General features: G+C 41.6%; 1 protein-coding gene across 1 annotated transcript in view; it reads right to left on the minus strand.

The window, feature by feature from the left end:
- The window catches only part of LOC120058172 (E3 ubiquitin-protein ligase MYCBP2), a 286,250-nt gene that overhangs the window by 134,632 nt on the left and 125,510 nt on the right, over window positions 1-26,108 (minus strand). The window contains exons 20-23 of the mRNA XM_039006646.1: window positions 20,869-20,950; window positions 14,416-14,533; window positions 13,743-13,947; window positions 6,839-6,992 (exon numbers count right to left, since the gene is read on the minus strand). Of these exons, the coding sequence (XP_038862574.1) occupies window positions 6,839-6,992; window positions 13,743-13,947; window positions 14,416-14,533; window positions 20,869-20,950 (559 nt within the window). The remainder of the gene's footprint in view (window positions 1-6,838; window positions 6,993-13,742; window positions 13,948-14,415; window positions 14,534-20,868; window positions 20,951-26,108) is intronic.

Raw genomic sequence — 26,108 nt, forward strand, 5'->3', positions numbered from 1 at the left:
GTTTGGGTTCCGTGTAAGTCTCGCTGCACAAACGATTGTCATCGTACTTTAAATTGAGAAATTATGTGACTAAACTGAATGAGAAGAAAATACACTATGAAAAAATAAATCTAGGGCAAAAAGGCAAACTTCATTCATTGCATCAGAAAGCTCATTGATCACAAAACTCACTGATATTGCCAACTACTTCAATCATTTTTAGGCAAGATTAGCAAAGTTAGGCATGACATACTAGCAACAAATGGTGACACTACCCATCCATGTATAACTGATCAAATTATGAAAGACAAGCATTGTAATTTTGAATTCCGTGAAGTGAACGTGGAATAAGTGAAAGAAATATTGTTGTCTATCACAATGACAAACCACTGGGGTCTCACAACTTGGATGGAAAATTGGATAACAGCGGACAATATTGCCACTGCTATTTTCCATATACAGTGGCAAGAAAAAGTGTGTGAACCCTTTGAAATTACCTGGATTTCTGCAGAAATGTGATGACCAATTTATGCAGAAATCCAGGTATTTCCAATGGGTTCACATACTTTTTCTTGCCACTGTATTCAATCTAAGCCTACTAAAAAGTTTGTGCCCTCAGGCCTAGAGGGAAGAAAAAATAATTTTGCTCCCCAAGAAAAGTAAAGCCCCCATTACTGGCTCAAATAGCTGAACAATCAGCCTTTTACCAACTCTTAGTAAACTTTTGGGAAAAATTGTGTTTGACCAGAGACAATGCTATTTTACAGTAAACAAATTGAAAAGAGACTTATTGCAAGCTTATAAGGATGGACATTCATCAAGCTAAACACCAGTCATCAAGTTTACTAAGAGTCATTTGTGAGAGAGAAATTGATAAAACGATTGTTGGGCTGTATTGATAGACTTCAGTGTGGCTTTTGACATTATCGATTATAGTCTGCTAAGGGAAAAACATGTGTTTTGGCCTTACACCCCCTGCTATATTGTCAATAAAGAGTTACTGGTCTAACAGAACACAGAGGGTGTTCTTTAATGGAAGCCTCTCCAATGTAAGGAATTTCCCAGGACAGCAGCCTTACATTTTTCAATCTTCACCAATGACATGCCACTGGCTTTGAGTAAAACCAGTGTGTCTATGTATGCGGATGACTCAACATTATACACGTCAGCTACTACAGTGAGTGAAATCACAGCAACACAAAGAGCTGAAGTTAGTTTCAGAGTGGGTGGCAAGGATTAAGTTAGTCTTAAATATAACGAAATCTCGTAACAAATCATGTGGAAATTGAGCAAGTTGATGTGACTAATGGTCAAAACATGTTGATACAACAGTAGCTAAGATGGGGAGAAGTCTATCCACAATAAAGTGCTTTTTAACAACCATCAAGAAGGCAGGTCTTACAGGCTCTAGTTTTGTCGCACCTGGCCTACTGTTCAGTCGTGTGGTCAGATGCCACAGAGGGATCTCGGAAAATTACACTTGGCTCAGAACAGGGCAGCACAGCTGGCCCTTAAATGTACACTACCGTTCAAAAGTTCGGGGTCACTTAGAAATGTCCTTGTTTTTGACAGAAAAGCATTTTTTCCCCATTGAAATAACATCAAATTGATCAGACATTGTTAATGTTGTAAATGACTATTGTAGCTGGAAACGGACGATTTTTAATTGAATATCTACATAGGCGTACAGAGGCCCATGAACAGAAACCATCATTCCGGTGTTCCAATGACAAGTTGTGTTAGCTAATCCAAGTATATCATTTTAAAAGGCTAATTGATCATTAGAAAACCATTTTGCAATTATGTTAGCACAGCTGAAAACTGTTGTCCTGATTAAAGAAGCAATAAAACTGTCCTTTAGACTAGTTGAGTATCTGGAGCATCAACATTTGTGGGTTCGACTACAGGCTCAAAATGGCTAGAAACAAAGACCTTTCTTCTGAAACTCGTCAGTCTATTCTTGTTCTGAGAAATGAAGGCTATTCCATGCGAGAAATTGCCAAGAAACTGAAGATCTCGTACAATGCTGTGTACTACTCCCTTCACAGAACAGCACAAACTGGCTATAACCAAAATAGAAAGAGTGGGAGGCCCCGTTGCACAACTGAGCAAGAGGACAAGTACATTAGTGTCAAGTTTGAGAAACAGACGCCTCACAAGTCCTCAACTGGCAGCTTCATTGAATAGCACCCGCAAAACACCAGTCTCAATGTCAACAATGAAAAGGTGACTCCGGGATGCTGGCCTTCTATAAAAAAAAATGTAAAGCCACGTTCGACACGATAACCTAAACATATTGACCAGCTCCAATAAACAGACTCGTGCTATACGGTAGACCAATCTCAACTCATCTCTCGGTATGTCCAACCCACTCATTATTTCAGCCAATCATGGCTAGCGGAAGGTTGCTCACTTTTTCTGTGGCTAAACCATCTAGGCTCGTAATTTAACCATTTTACCATTTATGGCATACAAGTTTGATATTAAGGTACATGAAAGTTCACATGTTTGAAAAGGCATTTCTGCCAAAAAACACATTTTGATAAAAATAAAACATTTAACTTTCAAACAGCTCTCCTGTGAAGTCGTGACTTGCGACATACACCTAGTTTCCTGAAAGGGGTCACATGAACTGTAACTCAGTCAAATCTTTGAAACTGTCGCCTGTTGCGTTTATATTTTTGTTCAGTGTCGATAAATGCACATTTTTCAAGTGCGGGCCTTGTGTTCTAAAAATACAATTCTGTGCTTCTAACTTTGTGTCAAGAGTTTAGGGAAGGCGCTTTCCTGTTTCACCTTTGGGATGAATTGGAACGCCAGCTTCGAGCCAGGTCCATTTGCCAAACATCATTGCCAAACATCAGTGCCCAACCTCACTAATGCTTGTGACTGAATGGAAGCAAGTCCCCGCAGCAATGTTCAAAGATCTAGTGGAAAGCCTTCCCAGAAGAGTGGAGGCTGTTATAGCAGCAAATATGGGACCAACTCCATAATAATGCCCATGATTTTGGAATGAGATGTTCGACGAGAAGGTGTCCACATACTTTTAGTCATGTCGTGTATATGGAATTGTTTTAAGAAGTCATACTAAGGATAATTTTCATATTTGATTTAGAATTTTAAGACCCCTTAAAAAATATATATTACCACTATTAGCCCATACATACACATGGAACAACAGATTCACCACATGGAACAACGGATAGTCCCCCCCAAAAAATCGAAAGGAAATTTGTTCTGAAGTCTATCCTATATCTGAGAGATAAGAAAGATCAGGAAACATAGTTAAAACATATATATATCCCCTTATTTTTGTAACTAAACAGTCCATATACTTCCATACATTATTTCAAATGGTACAGGGAAACATTCCGACAAGTCTTGTGCGGCCTGTGGGCATCCTAGAGCAAAACCGACATGTAAGTGTTCGTGAGAGTCTCGCCTTTACACAGACGGGTCATATTAGTGTGTAGCCCAAACTGTTCTGTCGCTGCAGATCGGCTGTAACGACTTCAGACGAGTCCCAAGACACTTGTGGGGGTTGTAGAGCAAAACACCATCGTGTTGGTGAGAGTCTCATCTTTCCATAAAGGGGTCATAATAGTTTGTAGGCCAAACCAACGATTTTGTGAGAAGACCGAGATGATCGGGATGTCTTATATTCTGACAAACACCGCTCTAGCTGTCACCTTTCACCGCAGATGCGGAAGTGTTACATTTGCGGACGCGGTGGATTGAGACGCAACCAATGCAAACATATCTCCAGCTTAAACTGACAGCTTTTTATGGGGATTATTTTACAATTATGCTCATTTTATTTCACCAGGGGCGCAGACATCGACCTTAGGGGGTTAAAGTGAAGCAGAGAAGTTAATCATAAATGTATGCTTATCAACAGAGTTGCAGAGGATTTTATGATATTTTAGACGATCAAGAGACTAAAATAAGGTGAGACAGGTAGCACCCCACCTAGCGTTATATGCACAAATAATGGGTATAGGCTGTCGATATTCGTGTTAATCACAGTCATAAGCAACTTCGACATTGGGAATATGGAATATGGTGAATTGTGGTCAAATCTCTTTGTTTGATTTCTCGAGCCATCAGTTTCCTTGCCTGTTAGCCATGACTGTAGACAACTTAATGTCAACTGGCGCGATTGCAAACCTTTCAAACAGTCACACACAGCAGCTAATCATAAGCAAAATAACACATGGAACATCTTATATTACTGAAAATGGGCTCTGTAGTAACTTACACAGTACCAGTCAAAAGTTTGGACACACCAACTCATTCAAGGGCTTTTTCTTTATTTTTTACCATTTTCTAAATTGTAGAATAGTGAAGACATCAAAACTATAAAACACATATGGAATCATGTTGTAATAAAAAAAAGTGTTCAGCAAATCAAAATATAATTTATATTTCAAATTTTTCAAAGTAGCCACCATTTGCCTTGACAGCTTTGCATTCTCTCAACCAGCTTCACCAGGAATGCTTATCCAACAAACTTGAAGGAGTTTGCTGAGAACTTGTTGGCTGCTTTTCCTTCACTCTGCAGTCCAACTTATCCCAAACCAGGTCATCTGATGCAGCACTCCATCACTCTACTTCTTCGTCAAATAGCCCTTACACAGCCTGGAGGTGTGTTGGGTCATTGTCCTGTTGAAAAACAAATGATAGTCCCAATAAGCTCAAACCAGATGGGATGGCGTATGGATGCAGAATGCTGAGGTAGCCATGCTGGTTAAGTGTGCCTTGAATTCTAAATAAATCACTGACAGTGTCAGCAGCAAAGAACCCCCACACCATCACACCTCCTCCTCCATGCTTCACGGTGGGAACCACACACGTGGAGGTCAGCTGTTCACCTATTCTGCTTCTCACAAAGACACGGCGGTTGGAACCAAAAATATCTTCTTATTTTTGTTGTCCTTTAGTAGTGGTTTCTTTGCAGCAATTCAACCTTGAAGGCCTGATTCACACAGTCTCCTCTGAACAGTTGATGTTGAGATGTGTCTGTTGCTTGAACTCTGTGAAGCATTTAGTTGGGAAGCAATTTCTGAGGCTAGTAACAGTAACAGCAGAGGTAACTCTGGGTCTTCCATTCCTGTGGTGGTCCTCATGAGAGCCAGTTTCATCATAGCGCTGGATGGTTTTTGCAACTGCACTTGAAGAAACTTTCACATTTCTTGACTGACCTTCATGTCTTAAAGTAATGATGGACTGTCGTTTCTCTTCGCTTATTTGAGCTGCCATAATATGGACTTCGTCTTTTACGAAATAGGGCTATCTTCTGTATACCACCCCTACCATGTCACAACACAACTGATTGGCTCAAAAGCATTAAGGAAAGAAAGAAATTCCACAAATGAACTTAACAAGGCACACCTGTTAATTGAAATGCATTCCAGGTGACTACCTCATGAAGCTGGTTGAGAGAATGCCAAGAGTGTGCAAAGCAGTCAGCACAAGGTAAAGGGTGGCTACTTTGAATAATCTCAAATATAATTGGATTTGTTTAACACTTTTTTAGAAATTACATGTGTTATTTCAAAGGTGATGTCTTCATTATTATTCTACAATGTATAAAATAGTACAAATAAAGAAAAACCCTTGAATGAGTAGGTGTGTCCAAACTTTTGACTGGTACTGTATATAATTATAAACTCCATATTCTGTAGATTAGTGTCAATCTCAAGACAATGAAAACCAAAAAACATAGGAATGTATTTTTCAGCACCTGGAACTAAATTTGCTTGCTATTGTGACATCATGGTGACCTCTCGTATTCTTTCCAACTTTGCTATGCAATCAAAGAATGGTTGCTATGCAGGCTTAACATTCTTGTCAATTGCTAGCTATTAGCCATCGACCGCAAACACAATCAGTCACACTACCTGCATTTTGGTTTGCTTTAGCGGTTTTCAATTGACATTTGTAAATATTCATAATAATGATGCTGATGCATTATTCGCCTGGCTGGCTCAGTGAAGCTGCTGCTTCGTTAATACATTCTTCACTCTCTATGGTAGGCTACAGGGGAGATTGCATTTGTAAATTGCTACTTTGTTGCAGAGGTCAGAAAGGCAGACAGCAAGGTTTGAACAAACCACCGCGGTTGCAAACCAAACGCTAGGCTAGAACCAAGGGGAATTAATGTGTTTAATAACGCCTTATTGCTTTTCTCCACATTTGCATATCAAGAACAACATAGAGCTACTTGAAATAGAACAGTAAAGATTTTTTGCATCATAGCCGTGGGATATCGTCTCATATCCACATGGCTGGAATTCAAACTACCTGGTTTATAAAGTTAAATACGATATAGCCTACAGCCCAGCTCTATGAGTGTTAAACGTTCCAATCTAGAAAAAAAGAATATATCTTACAACACTGAATCAAAGAAAACAAACTAACTCTGATACTCCCTCCGTACCACCAGTACTCTTAACAGTGGAAGAGAAAATAACACCGTTAAAACCACTGCGGTTATGACTATGGGTTTTGAGTTTCCTGTCTGTCACATTTAAAAAGGACAATATGCCGGGAGAGTGAGTCTGAAATGATACCATACTCCCCACATAGCATCACCAATGCTAGATTCACTCCACAGGACTGACCCAAACCGTACTGACTCTGCTTTTTATTTCCCTATTGTCCTTTCCAGCATGGTTCCAACAATTATGGCGGATCTGTAACCAGTTTCTGCTCGTTAGTGTGAAAACATTAATAGTGCACCATATTTATAGAGAAGGATTTTCTATGAGACACAGCTAAACTCAGAAGAACGGGAAATAGGGAGGGATAGAGAGAAAGAGATAAAAATTGAAATAAAGAGAAAGAGAATGAGTCTGACCTCCAGATGACGTCGTAGACGGGGTCAAGACAGAGGCCGAAGCCCTGCAGGTCCTCCTGCTCTGAGTCATTGAAGGTGCGGCAGCTGCCATCCAGCTTGTTGATCAGCAGGCATTTAAAGGGTGGGGGCTCCGACACTGAGGTGGGGACTAAGCCTGGTACGGACACAGAGAAGAGGTTAAAAGGCACAGTGCAGTCAAAAACGTGATTTACCTGTGTTTTATATACATTATGAGGTTAGAAATAAAATTGTGAAATGATAATGCCCTTTTAGTGTAAGAGCAGTTTGAAAAGATGGGCTGAAATTTGTGCCTGTTTTGGTGGGATGGAGTTTTTGTATGCCTGGTGACCATCAGCAGGCGGTAAATTAGTTAATAGACCATTAACTAATTTAGACCATTTTGACCATTAGTTAATAGGCTAATCTGAAAACAAAACAACCTAAATTCTATCAGCATATTGATTGTGCTACCAGGGCTGGTAAAACCCTAGATCATTGTTATTCTAACTTCCGCGTAGCATATAAGGCCCTCCCCCGCCCTCCTTTCGGAAATGCTGACCACGACTCCATTTTGTTGCTTCCAGCCTACAAACAGAAACTAAAACAAGAAGTTCCTGCGCTCAGGTCTGTTCAAAGCTGGTCCGACCAATCTGATTCCACGCTTCAAGACTGCTTCGATCACGTGGATTGGGTTATGTTCCACATTGCGTCCAACAACAACATTGACGAATACGCTGATTCGGTGAGCGAGTTCATTAGAAAGTGCATCAGTGACGTAATACCCACAGCAAAGATTAAAACATTCCCAAACCAGAAACCGTGGATTGATGGCAGCATTCGCGCGAAACTGAAAGCGCGAACCACTGCTTTTAACCAGGGCAAGGTGACCGGAAACATGACCGAATACAAACAGTGTAGCTATTCCCTCCGCAAGGCAATCAAACAAGCTAAGTGCCAGTATAGAGACAAAGTACAGTCGCAATTCAACAGCTCAGACACAAGAGGTATGTGGCAGGGTCTACAGTCAATCTCAGACTACAAAAAGAAAACCTGCCTCATCGCGGACCACAATGTCTTGCTCCCAGACAAACTAAACAACTTCTTTGCTCGCTTTGAGAACAATACAATGACACTGACACAACCAGCTACCAAAACCTGCGGGCTCTCCTTCACTGCAGCCAACATGAGTAAAACATTTAAACGTGTTAACCCTCGCAAGGCTTCCGGCCCATACGGCATCCCTAGCCGCGTCCTCAGAGCATGCGCAGACCAGCTGGCTGGTGTGTTTACGGACATATTCAATCAATCCTTATCCAAGTCTGCTGTTCCCACATGCTTCAAGAGGGCCACCATTGTTCCTGTTCCCAAGAAAGCTAAGGTAACTGAGCTAAACGACTACCGCCCCGTAGCACTCACTTCCGTCATCATGAAGTGCTTTGAGAGACTAGTCAAGGACCATATCACCTCCACCCTACCTGACACCCTAGACGCACTCCAATTTGCTTACCAAACCAATAGGTCCACAGACGACGCAATCGCAACCACACTGCCCTAACCCATCTGGACAAGAGGAATACCTATGTGAGAATGTTGTTCATCGACTACAGCTCAGCATTTAACACCATAGTACCCTCCAAACTCGTCATCAAGCTCGAGACCCTGGGTCTCGACTCCGCCCTGTGCAACTGGGTACTGGACTTCCTGACGGGCCGCCCCCAGGTGGTGAGGGTAGGTAACAACATCTCCACCCCGCTGATCCTCAACACTGGGGCCCCACAAGGGTGCGTTCTGAGCCCTCTCCTGTACTCCCTGTTCACCCACGACTGCGTGGCCATGCACGCCTCCAACTCAATCATCAAGTTTGCGGACGACACTACAGTGGTAGGCTTGATTACCAACAACAACGAGACGGCTTACAGGGAGGATGTGAGGGCCCTCGGAGTGTGGTGTCAGGAAAATAACCTCACACTCAACATCAACAAAACAAAGGAGATGATTGTGGACTTCAGGAAACAGCAGAGGGAGCACCCCCCTATCCACATCGACGGGACAGTAGTGGAGAGGGTAGTAAGTTTTAAGTTCCTCGGCGTACACATCATGGACAAACTGAATTGGTCCACCCACACAGACAGCGTTGTGAAGAAGGCGCAGCAGCGCCTCTTCAACCTCAGGAGGCTGAAGAAATTCGGCTTGTCACCAAAAGCACTCACAAACTTCTACAGATGCACAATCGAGAGCATCCTGTCGGGCTGTATCACCGCCTGGTACAGCAACTGCTCCGCCCACAACCGTAAGGCTCTCCAGAGGGTAGTGAGGTCTGCACAACGCATCACCGGGGGCAAACTACCTGCCCTCCAGGACACCTACACCACCCGATGTCACAGGAAGGCCATAAAGATCATCTAGGACAACAACCACCCGAGCCACTGCCTGTTCACCCCGCTATCATCCAGAAGGCGAGGTCAGTACAGGTGCATCAAAGCAGGGACCGAGAGACTGAAAAACAGCTTCTATCTCAAGGCCATCAGACTGTTAAACAGCCACCACTAACATTTAGTGGCTGCTGCCAACATACTGACTCAACTCCAGCCACTTTAATAATGGGAATTCATGGAAATTTATTTAAAAATATATCACTAGCCACTTTAATCAATGCCACTTAAAATAATGTTTACATACCCTACATTACTCATCACATATGTATATGTATATACTGTACTCTATATCATCTACTGCATCTTGCCATCTTTATGTAATACATGTATCACTAGCCACTTTAAACTATGCCATTTTATGTTTATATATCCTACATTACTCATCTCATATGTATATACTGTACTCTATACCATCTACTGCATCTTGCCTATGCCGTTCTGTACCATCACTCATTCATATATCTGTATGTACATATTCTTTATCCCTTTACACTTCTGTGTATAAGGTAGTAGTTGTGGGATTGTTAGGTTAGATTACTCGATGGTTATTACTGCATTGTCGGAACTAGAAGCACAAGCATTTCGCTACACTCGTATTAACATCTGCTAACCATGTGTATGTGAAAAATAAAATTTGATTTGATTAAGAAAGAGCATTTAAACCTCTGCCGATAAGAGCCAGTTTTCCCCTCCCCACTCAGACCACTCCCAGACGGTCCTAGCTAAATCTTCGCTTGAGAAATTGCCCTTCGCTATGAAGCATTTATTGTTACTTTTTGAGAATTTAATTGAAAACAATCACAGTAAGTTACTTAATTGTTGCCCAGAAATTATTTAATATTTAAATAACAACTGCTGCATTGGACCTTTAAAGTGGAACTGACAGCATTTTAGCTACTTTGCAGTTATGAAACAGAATCATATATATCAGTCAAAAAGATACAATTCCCAGTTGATGCTACAAAACCAACTTCATAAGAGGTTTCTCATTGACGAGGCTGTAGAGGAGCAAGTTGAGAGCCTCAAGTTCCTTGGCGTCCACATCATCAAACTAACATGATTCAAGCACACCAAGACAGTCGTGAAGAGGACACAACAAAACCTATTCCCCCTCAGGAGGCAAAAGATTTGGTATGGGTCCTCAGATCCTCCAAATTTTTTATGGGAATCTAGATTTCTGAGGCATCTTGTTGCAGTTCCTAGGGCTTCCACTAGATGTCAACAGTCTTTAGAAATTGGTTGATGTTTTTCTTTTGAGTAATCAAGAAGTATGGCTGTTCAGACTGGTCTCCAGCACAAGGTGCACCTGTGAAATGATCATGCTGTTTAATCAGCTTCTTGATATGCCACACCTGTCAGCTGGATGGATTATCTTGGCAAAGGAGAAATGCGCTGGGATCTTTTATTTAAGCTCATGAAACATGGGACCAATATTTTTGTTACGTAGCAAGCTAAAAGCACGGAGCCTAACGTTAGTTAGCTGCTAGGACGATGTCATGTAATGTCATTGGAGGAGTGGGTGAGAGACTGACTTTGCCCCCTCATATCGTTTTCGGTGGCATTACACAGCTAGAGACGCAGGTGTCATTTATTTAGCTAGCAAGAACGACTGTTATCCTGTTTGCATATCTCTTGCGTTTGCAAATTCAACCTGGCTATCTACTCCGAGCACTCTCATCTGAGTGTGGCAGAGCGCAGAACAACTGATGAATTTACGAACGCGTAACACCCATTCGATATGACAGGTGTCAGTAAACGTAGACAAAAAAAGTAATCGTCACAAACGATGTAGATAACATGTAACCAGCTCTGCTACAGAGAGTAAAATGGTTAGAGTGAGGTGTTCTCTCATTTGTGTCAAAGAGGGCTCCTGGGTGGCGCAGCGGTCTAAGTCACTGCATCTCAGTGCTAGAGCGGTCACTACAGACCATGGTTCACTACTGATTGACTAAGGCGCACCTGTCTGAGTAGACTCCGGTCTTGGGTGAGACAGATGTTTTTATTAAGTTTTAATTACTGCAGTGTCTATTAATTGTCCAAACGCACGGCCCCTTTCCTACTCTATATTGCTATAGAACTTCAAATACCTAAGTATAAGTCATTCCCAAAAACTAAGAATTTATGAAAATGTAAAAATGAACATATCTAAGTGCTCGCTTGTCAAAAGTGTAGTATTCTTCCTGGGGGTGTATATTAACTTCTTGTGAATAGGGGGGCGCTGTTTTCACTTTGGAAAAAATCGTGCCCAAATTAAACGGCCTCGTACTCTGTTCTAGATCATACAATATGCATATTACTATTGGATAGAAAATACTCTGAAGTTTCTAAAACTGTTTGAATTATATCTGTGAGTAAAATAGAACTCATTTGGCAGCAAACTTCCATACAGGAAGTGAAAATTCTGAAAATGAGGCTCTGTGTCAGGGCCTGCCTTTTATTTATGGATCTGTATGCACTTCATACGCCTTCCACTAGATGTCAACAGGCAGTGGAAGGTTGAATGGGGTGTCTAGCTTGATGTGAGGCCGAATAAGAGCTTTTGGAGTGACAGGTCCGCCCTATCGTCAGTATTCAGCTGCGCGCCGGGGAACCTCACAATTGTCTTCTGAAAAGCGTTCGGTATACACTACGAATTGCTCCGGCTCTCATTTTATTGGATACGTATGAGAAGAACATCATAAAGTAGGATTTTCAACAGAGTTTGACCAGTTTATTCGACGTTTATTGGGAATTTTGGAATTTTTCGTTCCATGCGCCAAGAGATGGACACGTCGCTCCACAATGCTAGCCAAAGTTGCTAATTCGACAGAAGAAATGGACATTCTAAAACCAAACTATTTATTCTGGACCTAGGACTCCTTGCACAACATTCTGATGGAAGATCAGCAAAAGTAGGAGAATATTTATGATGTTATTTCGTAATTTTGTGGAATATGTTGGCTCCAACACGGCGGAGAATAGGTGAGCGCTGTCTCATAATGCATTTTGTATGTTGTAGTAAAGTTATTTTTTTTAATCTAACACAGCGGTTGCATTAAGAACCAGTGTATCTTTCATTTGCCATACAAGTATTTTTATGTAAAGTTTATGATGAGTTCTTTGATTAGATTAGGTGACTGTCCAAAATATCTCCGGAGATTTTGGTGAATTGTTGCTACATATTCACAATGTATAACCACGATTTGCAGCTCTAAATATGCACATTTTCGAACAAAACATAAATGTATTGTATAACATGATGTTATAAGACTGTCATCTGATGAAGTTGTCCAAAGGTTAGTGATTAATTTTATATCTATTGCTGGTTTTTGCGAAAGCTATGTTTGCGGTGGATAAATGGCGTTGTGTGTTTGGCTATTGTGATGAGCTAATATAATTCTATATTGTGTTTTCGCTGTAAAACACTTTAAAAAAAATCTGAAATATTGGCTGGATTCACAAGATGTCTCTTTCATTTGCTGTACACCATGTATTTTTCATAAATGTTTTATGATGAGTATTTATGTATTTCACGTTGCTCTCTGTAATTATTCTGGCTGCTTTGGTGCTATTTGTGATGGTGGCTGCAATGTAAAACTACGATTTATACCTCAAATATGCACATTTTCAAACAAAACATAAATGTATTGTATAACATGATGTTATAAGACTGTCATCTGATGAAGTTGTTCAAGGTTAGTGATTAATTCTCTCTCTATTTCTGGGTTTTGTGAAAGCTACCTATGCGGTGGAAACATGGTGAAAACATGATGTTGTGTGTTTGGCTATTGTGGTTAGCTAATATAAATACATAGTGTTTTCGCTGTAAAACATTTTAAAAATCGGAAATGACGGCTGGATTCACAAGATGTTTATCTTTCATTTGCTGTATTGGACTTGTGATTTCATGAAATTATATTATATGATATCCCTGTCCCGTTAGGCTAGGCTATGCTAGTCAGCTTTTTTGATGAGGATGCTCCCGGATCCGGGATGGGTATCACTGAAAGGTTAACAGGTTTAAATAAGATTTCATGTTGCTAAAATGCTGTCAGTTCCACTTTAAAGGCTAATGCGGTTTTTCGTTGAGGTATATTTTTAAGAAAGGCTAGCTAAAATGGCATAGGAGATAGTTCATTGTTTAATCTAAATACTATATATTTTGTGTAATATATTCACACAAAATAAGACATTTCTACATAAAGACATTTGAGTAAAGGTCCAATCCTAACTTGAATGTGAATCACATCTTTATGTCAATGGGAGTTTTGCTTGAAAGTTTGAGATGGGCTCAGGGCCTGTATTCACAAAGTGTCTCCGAGTAACAGTGCTATTCAGGATCAGGTCCCCCCCGTCCATGTAATCTTCTAATTAAGATCTAGCAGGCCTAACTTCTAGATCAGCATTACTAATTTGAGACACTTTATGAATACAAGTCCTGATCTCAGGTTCAGGTTTGGACCTGAGTGAGCAGAGGGTGTGCTACTTACCAATGATGTGTTTGCTAGCAAAGATCTCGGAGGTAGCAAGGACATGCGAGTTGATTAGGGCCTCGTCGATCCTCAGGAAGGTCTGGTCGCCGCTGGCCCCGATCCAGGTGGCCTTGCGGCCATACTTGGCACCAATGTTGGGCATGGGGGAAGGTTTGGCGTTCCAGTAGGGCATATCCAGGATTGGACGACCCAGCTGCCCTTTCTGTGGAGAGGTGTATAACATTTTAGAAATTACACTAAAAGTCAATTAGTCGTGTCAGTCATCTCATATAGAATGATTTAGAAATCACTGCTTCAACAAAAGTAGGTAAAACAACCAGGATCAAACAAGACAAAGAAGAGAAGTCAGTATCCCCATTCTGTGGACACAATATTAATCTCTATGCATTCAATAAGAATGTGTATGGACTTCAGTAAATAATAGATTTAGACAATATGGCATTGGTATGGCATTGCGTTTTAAAGTAGCATTGCACTCTGAGGAAAAACAATAAAGATGTGACCATTACAGGGTCAATAAGGAAAATTAAGGATTATGGTTGGGGTTAGATACAATTAAATGGTTTTTGTTCATCAAGAAAAAAAAGTGACATAAAAATCACATCGTGTAAAAAAAGACATCTAAACTCGAAACCATAGGGGCATAGACCAGAACAGCTGCGTGGCATACCGAGAAGCTGCCGAAGGTGAAGACCTGTCCGTCCATGAGGAGCACAGCTGTGTGGTTACTACCAGCTGTCACCTGGATACTCGGACCTGGGAGGGCCTGCACCAGCGTGGGAGAACCCCTACAAAGGCACAGAGGGGGGGTAAATAATTAATTATCCAGGTTCAAGGACAGCCTTTAGACCCCCCCAACAAACTGAGGTTAAACATTAAGGGACCAGTGTTGTCATGATACCAGTATCGCGATACTCTGAGGTATCGTGGCAAGGAAACAACCATTTCTGAAGAAAACAGTCCTCATGTTTGACCTGCAGGATTAATATTCATTTTAACAGAACATGCAATTGGGTGCATCATTCTTACCGAAATCCGATGAGCAATTTGAAGATGTCAGAATACATAGGCAGCGTGTCCATAAGGCTAGTGGAAGTTAAGCTTTCCCTAAAGTAATTAGCCAAAATTATATAGCCTAATTAGCTTTCTCCTGTCTATACATACATAAATCAAATCATTCAAAATAAGCTACTACACCAGAAAGCATGATTTGGCCACAGAGGATTATTAGCTTTAAAACAAGTTTTATAAAAATATAAAACCTGCTGATTGTTTTAAACGGCATAGTCTGCAGTCGGAAAGGCCGCATTTTGGGCAGAGTGCGCAGCATATAGTTTGGAAAACAAATTGCTGTAAAGAGAAAGCAATCAAAAAAATCCAATCTGTGTTTTAGTCATCGGAATTCTTAACTTAATTGAATGAAAAGTAGCCTTCTTATTGGCACCACTGGAGAACATCAGTCATATCCCCGGTAAGTGTGCATATTCACTGTCTTGGGTCAGTGCCACTTTTGTTTGTTTTTGGACAATAATTTCCTCCTCCAGGTTAGATGGACATCATATTGTATTTGTGTGTCCCCTTTTCGTAGGCCTAATATATGGATCAGACAACGTTGTTTTTATTTATCTGTTTGTCAGTGTCAGCAGAGTAGGCTACCCTGTCATTTTTGTCGAATAATAAAAATATTCAGCAAATGTCTTCAGTCAAAGTGTAGTAGAATTGCATGAAATGTGTTAATAAAATGATTTTTTTTTGTGCAAAGCAGAAGAAATGTAGGCTGATATAGCATAGCCCTACTCTAACATGCTGACTAGACAGGGCGCGTGTGACCGTTGATGTTGATTTTGCCCACCCACACCAGATACGGTCAGGACACAGGTTGAAATAACAAAAAGAACTCAACCAACTACAATAATTTGGGGACAGGTCGAAAAGCATTAAACATTTATGGCAATTTAGCTAGCTAGCTTGCTGTTGCTAGCTAATTTGTCCTGGGATATAAACATTGGGCTGTTATTTTACCTGAAATGCACAAGGTCCTCTACTCAATTAAGTCACAGATAAAAGGGTAAACCGAGTTTGTTTCTAGTAATATCTCCTCCTTCAGGGTTCTTCTTCGGACTTTATATGGCGGTTGGCAACCAACTTTGAGGTTTCATTATCACCACCAACTGGACAGGAGGGTGGAACTCAGTTCATCTTTCAATCACCCATGTGGGTATATGCTCCTAAAAACCAATGAGGAGATGGGAGAGGCGGGACTTGCAGCACTTTAAACTTCACAAATAGAAGCAGACGCTCGTTGAAGCGCACCAGCAGTGCGCTTTCCTCAGCCAACAAGATGAGTAACGAACAGCAAAATCACTAGCCAATGTCGATCTACTATCCCCCATAGTAGAAAAGTGTACCTATTCTATTGGTCAGCTTGTTCTATGCAAGAAAGAAATAGCCTATTCCTAACAGACTCTGGGACAGTGGTGGGACGATAGATCCCAAATTCATACAACCAGTAGGCCTAGGATACATCCCAAAAACGTAAAAAGCAATGACGATTATGCAACAGATCAGATCGTTTAGCATAAAATGTTGATAGGCCTAAACTATTATTTCTTCATATTATAAATGCAGCAAGGTGCACAAGGCAGTAGGCTTCACACAAATGTTTGTCCCATAACGCAAATTAGCGGGAAACACACCATTGGGAGCAGTGTCATGTGATACTGAGCTGTAGTCAATGAATAGAATTCTCAAGTAAGGTGTTCCTTTTGTCCAGGTAGGAAAGGGCAGTGTGGTGGGGTGCAATAGATTGCATCATCTGTGGATCTGTTGGGGCGGTATGCAAATTGGAGTGGGTCTTGGGGTTATGGGATAATAGTGTTGATGTGAGCCATGACCAGCCTTTCAAAGCACTTCATGGCTACAGACGTGAGTGGTATGGGTTGGTAGTCATTTAGGCAGATTACCTTGGTGTTCTTGGGCACAAGGACTATGGTAGTCTGCTTGAAACATGTTGTTATTACAGACTCGGTTAGGGAGAAGTTGAAAATGTCAGTGAAGACACTTGCCAGTTGGTCAGCGCTTGTATACACGTCCTGGTAATCAGTCTGGCCCTGCAGACTTCTGAATGGTGACATGTTTAACGGTCTTACTCACATTGGCTACGGAGAGCGTAATCACACAGTCGTACGGAACAGCTGATGCTCTCATGCATGCTTCAGTGTTGCTTGCCTCGAAGCGAGCATAGAAGTAATTTGGCTCGTGTCACTGGGCAGCTCACGGCTGTGCTTCCCTTTGTGGTCCGTAATAGCCCTGCAACATCCGACGAGCATCGGAGCCGGTATAGTATGATTCAATCTTAGTCCTGTATTGAAGCTTTGCCTGTTTGATGGTTTGAAAATACTCCTAAATTTCATCATAAGAATACCGGAACATATTCCAGTCTGTGCTAGCAAAACAGTCTTGTAGTTTAGCATCTGCTTCATCTGACCACTTCCGTATTGGTCGAGGCACTGGTACTTCCTGCTTTAATTTTAGCTTGTAAGCAGGAATCAGGAGCATAGAGTTATGGTCAGATTTGCTAAATGGAGGGCGAGGGAGAGCTTTGTACGCGTCTCTGTGTGTGGAGAAAGATGGTGTAGAGTTGTTTTTCCCTCTAGTTGCACAGGTAACATGCTGGTAGAAGTGAGGTAAAATAGATTAGAGTTCCCCTGCATTAAAGTCCCCGGCCAGTAGGAGTGCCGCCTCTGGTTGAGCATGTTCTTGTTTGCTTATGGCCTTAAACAGCTCGTTGAGTGCAGTCATAGTGCCAGCATCGGTTTGTGGTGATAAATAGACAGCCAAGAACAATATAGATTCAATACTCTTGGTAAATAGTGTGGTCAACAGCTTATCATGAGATTCTCTACCCCGACCTACGTCCCCGATATCGTAGTCTCTTCTTCATGCAAATGACAGGGATTTGGTCCTTGTCGGGTGTCTGAAGTAAACCCTTTGCATTCAACTCGTTAAAGAAAAAAATATTTGTCCAGTACGAGGAGAATAATCGCTGTCCTGATATCCAGAAGCTCTTTTCAGTCATAAGAGACGGTGGCAGACACATTATGGGAAAAATAACTTGCGAAAAAACACAGAGTTAGGAGCCCATAAAACGGCAGCCATCTCCTCCGGCGCCATCTATAATGGTGCTGTTATTGTTAAGTGGAAGTGTCTAGGAGCAACAACGGCTCAGCCGTGAAGTGGTAGGCCACACAAGCTCACCGAACGGGACTGCCTAGTGCTGATGCAAATAAAAATAGTATGTCCTCGGTTGCAACACTCACTACCGAGTTCAAAACTACCTCTGGAAGCAACTTCAGCAAAATAACTTTTTGGCAGAAGCTTCATGGAATGTGTTACCATGGCCAAGCAGTTGCACACAATCCCGCAATGCCCCAACCAAAATCCATGGACCACCATGCGCAATGCCAAGCGTCGGTGGCAGTGGTGTAAAGCGTGCCGCCGTTGGATTCTGGAACAGTGGAAACGCGTTCTCTGGAGTGATGAATCACACTTCACCGTCTGACGGATGAATCTGGGTTTGGCAGATGCCAGGAGAATGCTGCCTTCCCCAATGCATCGTGACAACTGTACAGTTTGGTGGAGGAGGAATAATGGTCTGGGGTTGTTTTTCATGGTTCAGGCTAGGCCCCTTAGTTCCAGTGAAAGGAAATCATAACGTTACAGCATACAATGACATTCATTCAGTTTGGGGAAGGCCCTTTGTTGTTTCAGCATGACAATGCTCCTGTGCACAAAGCGAGGTCCATACATAAATGGTTTGTCGAGATCGGTGTGGAAGAACTTGACTGGCCTGCACAGAGCCTTGACCTCAACCCCATCCAACACCTTTGGGATGAATTGGAACGCTGACCTCGAGCCAGGCCAAATCGCCAAATTTCAGTGCCGACCTCACTAATGCTCGTGACTGAATGGAAGCAAGTCCCCGCAGCAATGTTCTACCATGTAGTGGAAAGCCTTCCCAGAAGATTGGAAGCTGTTGTAAGCAGCAAAGGGGGGACCAACTCTATATTAATGCCCATGATTTTGGAATGAGATGTTCAACATACTTTTGACAATGTTGTGTACAGTATATAGACAGGTGTGTGCCTTTCCAAATCATGTCCAATCAATTGAAATTAACAGGTAGACTCCAATCAAGTTGTAGAAACATTTCAAGGATGATCAATGGAAACAGCATATAGCTGAGCTCAATTTCAAGTCTCATAGCAAAGGGGCTGAATAATTATGTTACCGTAGGGATGGTGCCAGGTTTTCTCCAGGCGTGACGATTGGCATTCAGGCCAGAGTTCAATCTTGGTTTCATCAGACCAGAGAATCTTGTTTCTCATGGTCAGAGTCCTTTAGATGCCTTTTGGCAAACTCCAAGCAGGCTGTCATCTGCCTTTTACTGAGGAGTGGCTTCTGTCTGGCCACTCTAGCATAAAGGCCTGATTGGTTGAAGGCTGCAGAGATAATTGTCCTTCTGGAAGGTTCTACCATCTCCACAAAGAAACTACGGAGCTCTTTCAGTGACCATCGGGTTCTTGGTCACCTCCCTGAGCAAGGCGCTTCTCTCCCGATTGCTCAGTTTGGCCTGGAGGCCAGCTCTAGGAAGAGTCTTGGTGGTTCCAATCTTCTTCCATTTAAGAATGATGGAGGCCACTGTGTTCATGGGGACCTTCAATGCTGCAAATATTGTTTTGATAACCTTCCCCAAATCTGTGCCTGGACACAATCCTGTCTCGGAGCTCTACGGACAAATACTTCGACCTCATGGCTTGGTTTTTGCAATGAAATGCACTGTCAACTGTGGGACCTTATATAGACAGGTGTATGTCTTTCCAAATCATGTCCAATCAATTGAATTTTACACAGGTGGACTCCAATCAAGTTGTAAAAACATCTCAAGGATGATCAATGGAAACAGGATGCACCTGAGCTCAATTGCAAGTTTCATAGCAAAGGGTCTGAATACTTACGTAAATAAGGTCTTTCAGGTTTTTTATATTTTACACATTTTTTATTCTAAAAACATGTTTTCACTTTATCATCACAGGGTATTGTGTGTAGTTTGATGAGGATTTTTTTTTTATTATAAATACATTTTAGAATAAGGCTAACGTAACAAAATGTGGGCAAAGCGAAGGGGTCTGAATACATGCACTGTAAATAGTGTCATAACGTGTTAGGACGCTGGGTGTAAAGTGTTACCAAATAAAGAAATACAAAAACTTGCAGAGAGCATATCCAACTAACAAGCTCTTAGAAAGAAATATAAACTATTAGAACCAAGAATTAACAATAACTGATGTTGGAACAAGATGGAGGGAATGTTAGAGCATAACTAACGAAAGTACAATTAACGAAAATGTACGCTTAACCCAGTATAAACTAATGTATAGAACGTATTATATAGGAGGCAAAATTCTACAGCACAACAGCAAGAGTCATGCCTTAAGTGTAAAACAAACATTAACTCAATAATCCTGTATTCTGGAAATGCTATAAAATCCAAGTTGTGGGCGGAGCAAGAAAGCTGGCTGTTTCAATGTATTACAATGTTAATGTACTTTTAACCTGTCAGTCTGCATATTTCAAAACATGGCATATGGTGGTGTAGTGAAATACCCAATGGGCTGGATAATTGTCGTCTCACTCATCTTGAAAATCAATCAATCCGCCATCATTAACAATTGAAAAATCTAATGATTTATTATTGAAATATTGAAATAGCATGGACAAACGAGAAAAACTAATTGGTACAATTTTAAGGCCATGTGGCAAACAATAATGCAAGCACTAGGGATGGGGGTGTGAGCATGCGAGTCTACCACAACAAATATTTCCAATCTGGGAGGTAAACTTGTTAAAGCATTCCTAAGGTAAATATGTCTAACCATGGGAGGGCAAGCCCCCACGGGTTTACTTGTACTCGTACTTGTACTTGTGGAAAACACTGACAACCTACCCTTCTATCCATCCTACACTGTTAAAACCGATTCATTGTCTGAACAGAACATCTAGAACTATGTTTTTTCATGTCCAACTGTTTACCATTTTTGCATTCGTGCATGTCAGTGGTTACCTTGAGTTGACGTCTCCGTGTCCAAGCTGGCCATGCTGACCATAGCCAAACGTATAGACATCCCCATTCTCCATCAGCACCACTACAGGACAGAACAAGAGACAAATACATTCCATAACATTCCACCACATTACTTATCTGAATATGTTGTGCACGTTTCACATGTTCATGTGTGTTATTTTCCTATATACAGTCATGTTACAGAGTATTGCCGTCTTACATTATCCACAGAATTTCAATTGTACATGTGTATTTGTCATTGAACTGTTAAGCGCTTACTTGCTAAAAACAACAAATAGGGTCATAAAGAATTGCCCTATTAACACATTTCCATACAGGGCAGGTCCCAGCAGATTGAAATCTTATAACATCCTCTACAATATATTGAATTCTTAAATGTCCAAGCCGTGTAATTGTTTTAGGACTGTCATACAATGGATAATTTACTGGAATATATATTTTAGGAGCACTTTAGGTATCCCCAAAAAGTACTAAAGAAATTAAAAAACATATTGAATTTGGCATTTAATAATATAGCCCAGAGAAACGCACAGAAAACCATTCATGAAATGGCAAAAAAAATTACAAAATATATTAAAAAGAAACAACGTTTTGAAGTGTTTGTCCTATATCTAGGATACATAAGAAAGCTCAGGAAATATATATACAGTACCAATCAAAAGTTTGGACACACCAACTCATTCAAGGGTTTTTCTTTATTTTTACTATTTTCTACATTGTAGAATAATAGTGAAGACATCAAAACTATGAAACAACACATATGGAATCATGTAGTAACCAAAAAAATGTTAAATCAAAATATCTTTGATATATTTGAGATTCTTCAAAGTAGACACCCATTGCCCCTGATGACAGCTCTGCACACTCTTGGAATTCATGAGTGTAGTCACTTGGAATGAATTTCAATTAACAGGTGTGCCTTGTTAAAAGTTCCTTTGTGGAATGTCTTTTCTTCTTAATGTGTTTGGGCCAATCAGTTGTGTTGTGACAAGGTAGGTTTGGTATACAAAAGATAGCCCTATTTGGTAAAAGACCAAGTCCATATTATGGTAAGAACAGCTCAAATAAGCAAAGAGAAACGACAGTCCATCATGACATGAAGGTCAGTCAATCCGGAAAATTTCAAGAACTTTTCAAGTTTCTTCAAGTGCAGTCACAAAAACCATCAAGCGTTGTGATGAAACTGGCTCTCATGAGGACAACCACAGGAATGGAAGACCCAGAGTTACTTCTGCTGCAGAGGATAAGTTCATTAGAGTTACCAGCCTCAGATTGCAGCCCAAATAAACGCTTCAGAGTTCAAGTCACAGACACATCTCAACATCAACTGTTCAGAGGAGACTGCATGAATCAGGCCTTCATGGTCGAATTGCTGCAAAGAAACCACTACTTTAAAGGACACCAATAAGAAGAAGAGACTTGCTTGGGCCAAGAAACATGAGCAATGGACATTAGACTGGTAGAAATCTGTGTTTTGGTCTGATGAGATTTTTGGATCCAACCATTGTGTTTTTGTGAGATGCAGAGTAGGTTAACATATGATCTCTGCATGTGTGGTTCCCACCGTGAAGCATGGAGGAGGTTTGATGGTGCTTAGCTGGTGACACTGGCTGTGATTTATTTAGAACCCAATTGAGATGGTTTGGGATCAGTTCGACCACATAGTGAAGGAAAAGCAGCCAACAAGTGTTCAACATATGTGGAAACTCCTTCAAGACTGTTGGAAAAGCATTCCAGGTGAAGCTGGTTGAGAGAATGCCAAGTATGCAAAGCTGTCGTCAAGGCAAAGGGTGGTTACTTTGAAGAATCTCAAATAAATTTGATTTGTCTAACACTTTTTTGGTTAATACATGATTCCATATGTGGTATTTGTTAGTTTTGATGTCTTCACTACATTTCTACAATGTAGAAAATAGTGAAAATAAAGAAAAACCCTTGAATGAGTAGGTGTGTCTAAACATTTGACTGGTACTCTTCTGAGGAACATGATAACATTTCAACAACATATTTTTTCCATCTTCATAACATTGCAAAAATCTGAAAATGTTTGGCAAAAATTATGCAGAAAAGCTAATCCATGATTTTGTCACTTCTAGATTAGACTATTGAAATGCTCTACTTTCCGGGCTACCCGGATAAAGCACTAAATAAACTTCAGTTAGTGCTAAATACGGCTGCTAACCCCCCCCCCCAAAAAAAATCATATAAAATCATATTACTCCAGTGCTAGCCTCTACACGGGTTTCCTGTTAAGGCTAGGGCTGGTTTCAAGGTTTTACTGCTAACCTACAAAGCATTACATGGGCTTGCTCCTACAATGATCTGCCTATCCATGTGAGAGACGCAGTCTCGGTCTTGACCTTTAAGTCAAGACTAAGTCAATATTGAAGACTCATGTGACTCACCACCTGGATTCGGTCTTACATAGCAAAACTTGAAATTGTGTTTTTTTACATTGGATTAAAGTAGAGACTCAGAGCTACAAAATGGTATATCATACACTGCATTTGAGGAACAATGCGAAAGTAATTCTCCTTCGAAAGTTGTTCAACTTGTAATCTCACTTTTCAGAAAAACGCATTTCAATGTTTTGGTATCTAGTGAAGAGCTCTTCTTTGTCTACACCAATTCAGCATTGTTCACACCCTCTTAAGCTTTAGCCCCACCCATCTCGTTTCGCTCTCGGAGCATTCAGAGGGCACACTTGAGGCTCTGGCCGACGATTTTGTTACCTCTGATTAACATGAAAACAGCCTAACCAGCTCTGCTGGCAACAATTTCATTATGCTTTTTTGCACACATTTATTACACTGGCCATATTCAAAGGGTGTGTTGTACACACGTCACGTAACGTTAGCTAACGAGCCATCCAGCTAACATTAGCTAGTTAAACAACAAATGAACAGTGCCAACAATGCCACAGTCCTGGGAGCTAACCAACCAGGTCCAATGTTAGCTAGCAAACATTTGGCTCTAACTAAAAAAGCAACCAGCTCTTGGAAACAAATAATGTCAGCTAGGGAGCCAGCCAGCTAATGTTAACTAGCTAGCTAACAGTACACTTTAGCTTAAGACGTATAGCTAGCTAGGGAAACAATGAACCTAGCTAGGTAAACAACGTTTAAGATCACACACGTCACGTTAGCTAATGAGCCAGCCAGCAAACGTTAGCTAGTTAAACAACAATGAACAAAGTGCCAACAATGCCAAAATGCTGGGAGCTAACCAACCAGGTTCAACGTTAGCTAGCTTACATTAGGATCTAACTAATGTGCTTCTACACCTGCATTGCTTGCTGTTTGGGGTTTTAGGCTGGGTTTCTGCTTGAAATGAAACCACTATGTCAAAATTAGAAACGTGTAATATCTGAAAATGTCTTACTAGTGCTCTTCCATGCTATCCCTAGGAGGGGTGCATCACTTGAGTGGGTTGAGTCACTGACGTTATCTTCCTGCCCGGGTTGGCGCCCCCCTCGGGTTTGCTCCGCTAAACAAAACTAAACATGGCGGTGTTCGCCTTAGCAATCTCACTAGAATAAAGATCTCCTCCATTCCTGCCATTATTGAAAGAGATCGTGATACCTCACATCTCAAAATAGGGCTACTTAATGTTAGACCCCTCACTTCAAAGGCAGTTATAGTCAATGAACTTATCACTGATCATAATCTTGATGTGATTGGCCTGACTGAAACATGGCTTACGCCTGATGAATTTACTGTGTTAAATGAGGCCTCACCTCCTGGTTACACTAGTGACCATGCATCCCGCAAAGGCGGAGGTGTTGCTAACATTTACGATAGCAGATGTCAATTTACAAAAAAAATAAAGTTTTCGTCTTTTGAGCTTCTAGTCGTGAAATCTATGCAGCCTACTCAATTACTCATCTCAGACTCATCTCTCAGTAGGTCATATGATTGAGTGTAGTCTGGCCCAGGAGTGTGAAGGTGAACGGAAAGGCTCTGGAGCAACGAACCGCCCTTGCTGTCTCTGCCTGGCCGGTTTCCCTCTCTCCACTGGGATTCTCTGCCTCTAACCCTATTACAGGGGCTGAGTCACTGGCTTACTGGTGCTCTTCCATGCTGTCCCTAGGAGGGGTGCGTCCCTTGAGTGCGTTGAGTCACTGACGTGATCTTCCTGTCTGGGTTGGCGCCCTCCCTTGGGTTGTGTCGTGGCGGAGATATTTGTGGGCTATACTCGGCCTTGTCTCAGGATGGTAAGTTGGTGGTTGAAGATATCCCTCTAGTGGTGTGGGGGCTGTGCTTTGGCAAAGTGGGTGGGGTTATATCCTGCCTGTTTGGCCCTGTCCGGGGGTATCATCGGATGGGGCCACAGTGTCTCCTGACCCCTCCTGTCTCAGCCTCCAGTATTTATGCTGCAGTCGTTTATGTGTCGGGGGGCTAGGGTCAGTCTGTTATATCTGGAGTATTTCTCCTGTCTTATCCGGTGTCCTGTGTGAATTTAAGTATGCTCTCTCTAATTCTCTCTGGGAGGAGGAGGACCTGAGCCCTAGGACCATGCCTCAGGACTACCTGGCATGATGACTCCTTGCTGTCCCCAGTCCACCTGGCCGTGCTGCTGCTCCAGTTTCAACTGTTCTTCCTGCGGCTATGGAACCTTGACCTGTTCACCGGCCGTGCTACCTGTCTATTTGAATGTTTTGGTACATACTGTAGAGCTCTTCTTTTTCCACACCAATTCAGCATCGTTCACACCCCCTTAATAGCTTTAGCCCCACCCATCCTTTAAGGATTCAAGTGAGGCTAGGTACTTAACCAAACATTTCAAGACTAAACGCTGGTTTATTCTACGGGTGAGTTCTTAAATTAATCTGGAGTGCCAGAGTGTGCTCTGGGCGTTCATTACCTCAGAGCATTGTCTCGGAGCGTTCAGAGCGCACACTGGACGCTCATGACGAAAAGTAGGGTTGATCCGTGCGTTCTGACCTAACAGCAGCAGTCAAGCACCCAAGCAAACTGGATAACGTTGGCTAGCTTGCTAGCTACTTCCAGACACAAATGAAAGAACATCTTACTCACCCTAGCAAAATGTGGCTAGCTAGACTCTCTTACATGCTGACCAGACCGGACACATCGCATGCGCGAGCGTCGCAAAATACATTTAGAAATCCATGTTATTCAATTATTGCACCCACACTCCTCGCGTCTGCGACGCCAAGGGCTAAAATAGAAGTCGTTCCTATTTCTGACGCAGATCGCGCT

Source organism: Salvelinus namaycush, chromosome 13 (genome assembly GCF_016432855.1).
Source record: "Salvelinus namaycush isolate Seneca chromosome 13, SaNama_1.0, whole genome shotgun sequence".
NCBI classification, from domain to species: domain Eukaryota; kingdom Metazoa; phylum Chordata; class Actinopteri; order Salmoniformes; family Salmonidae; genus Salvelinus; species Salvelinus namaycush.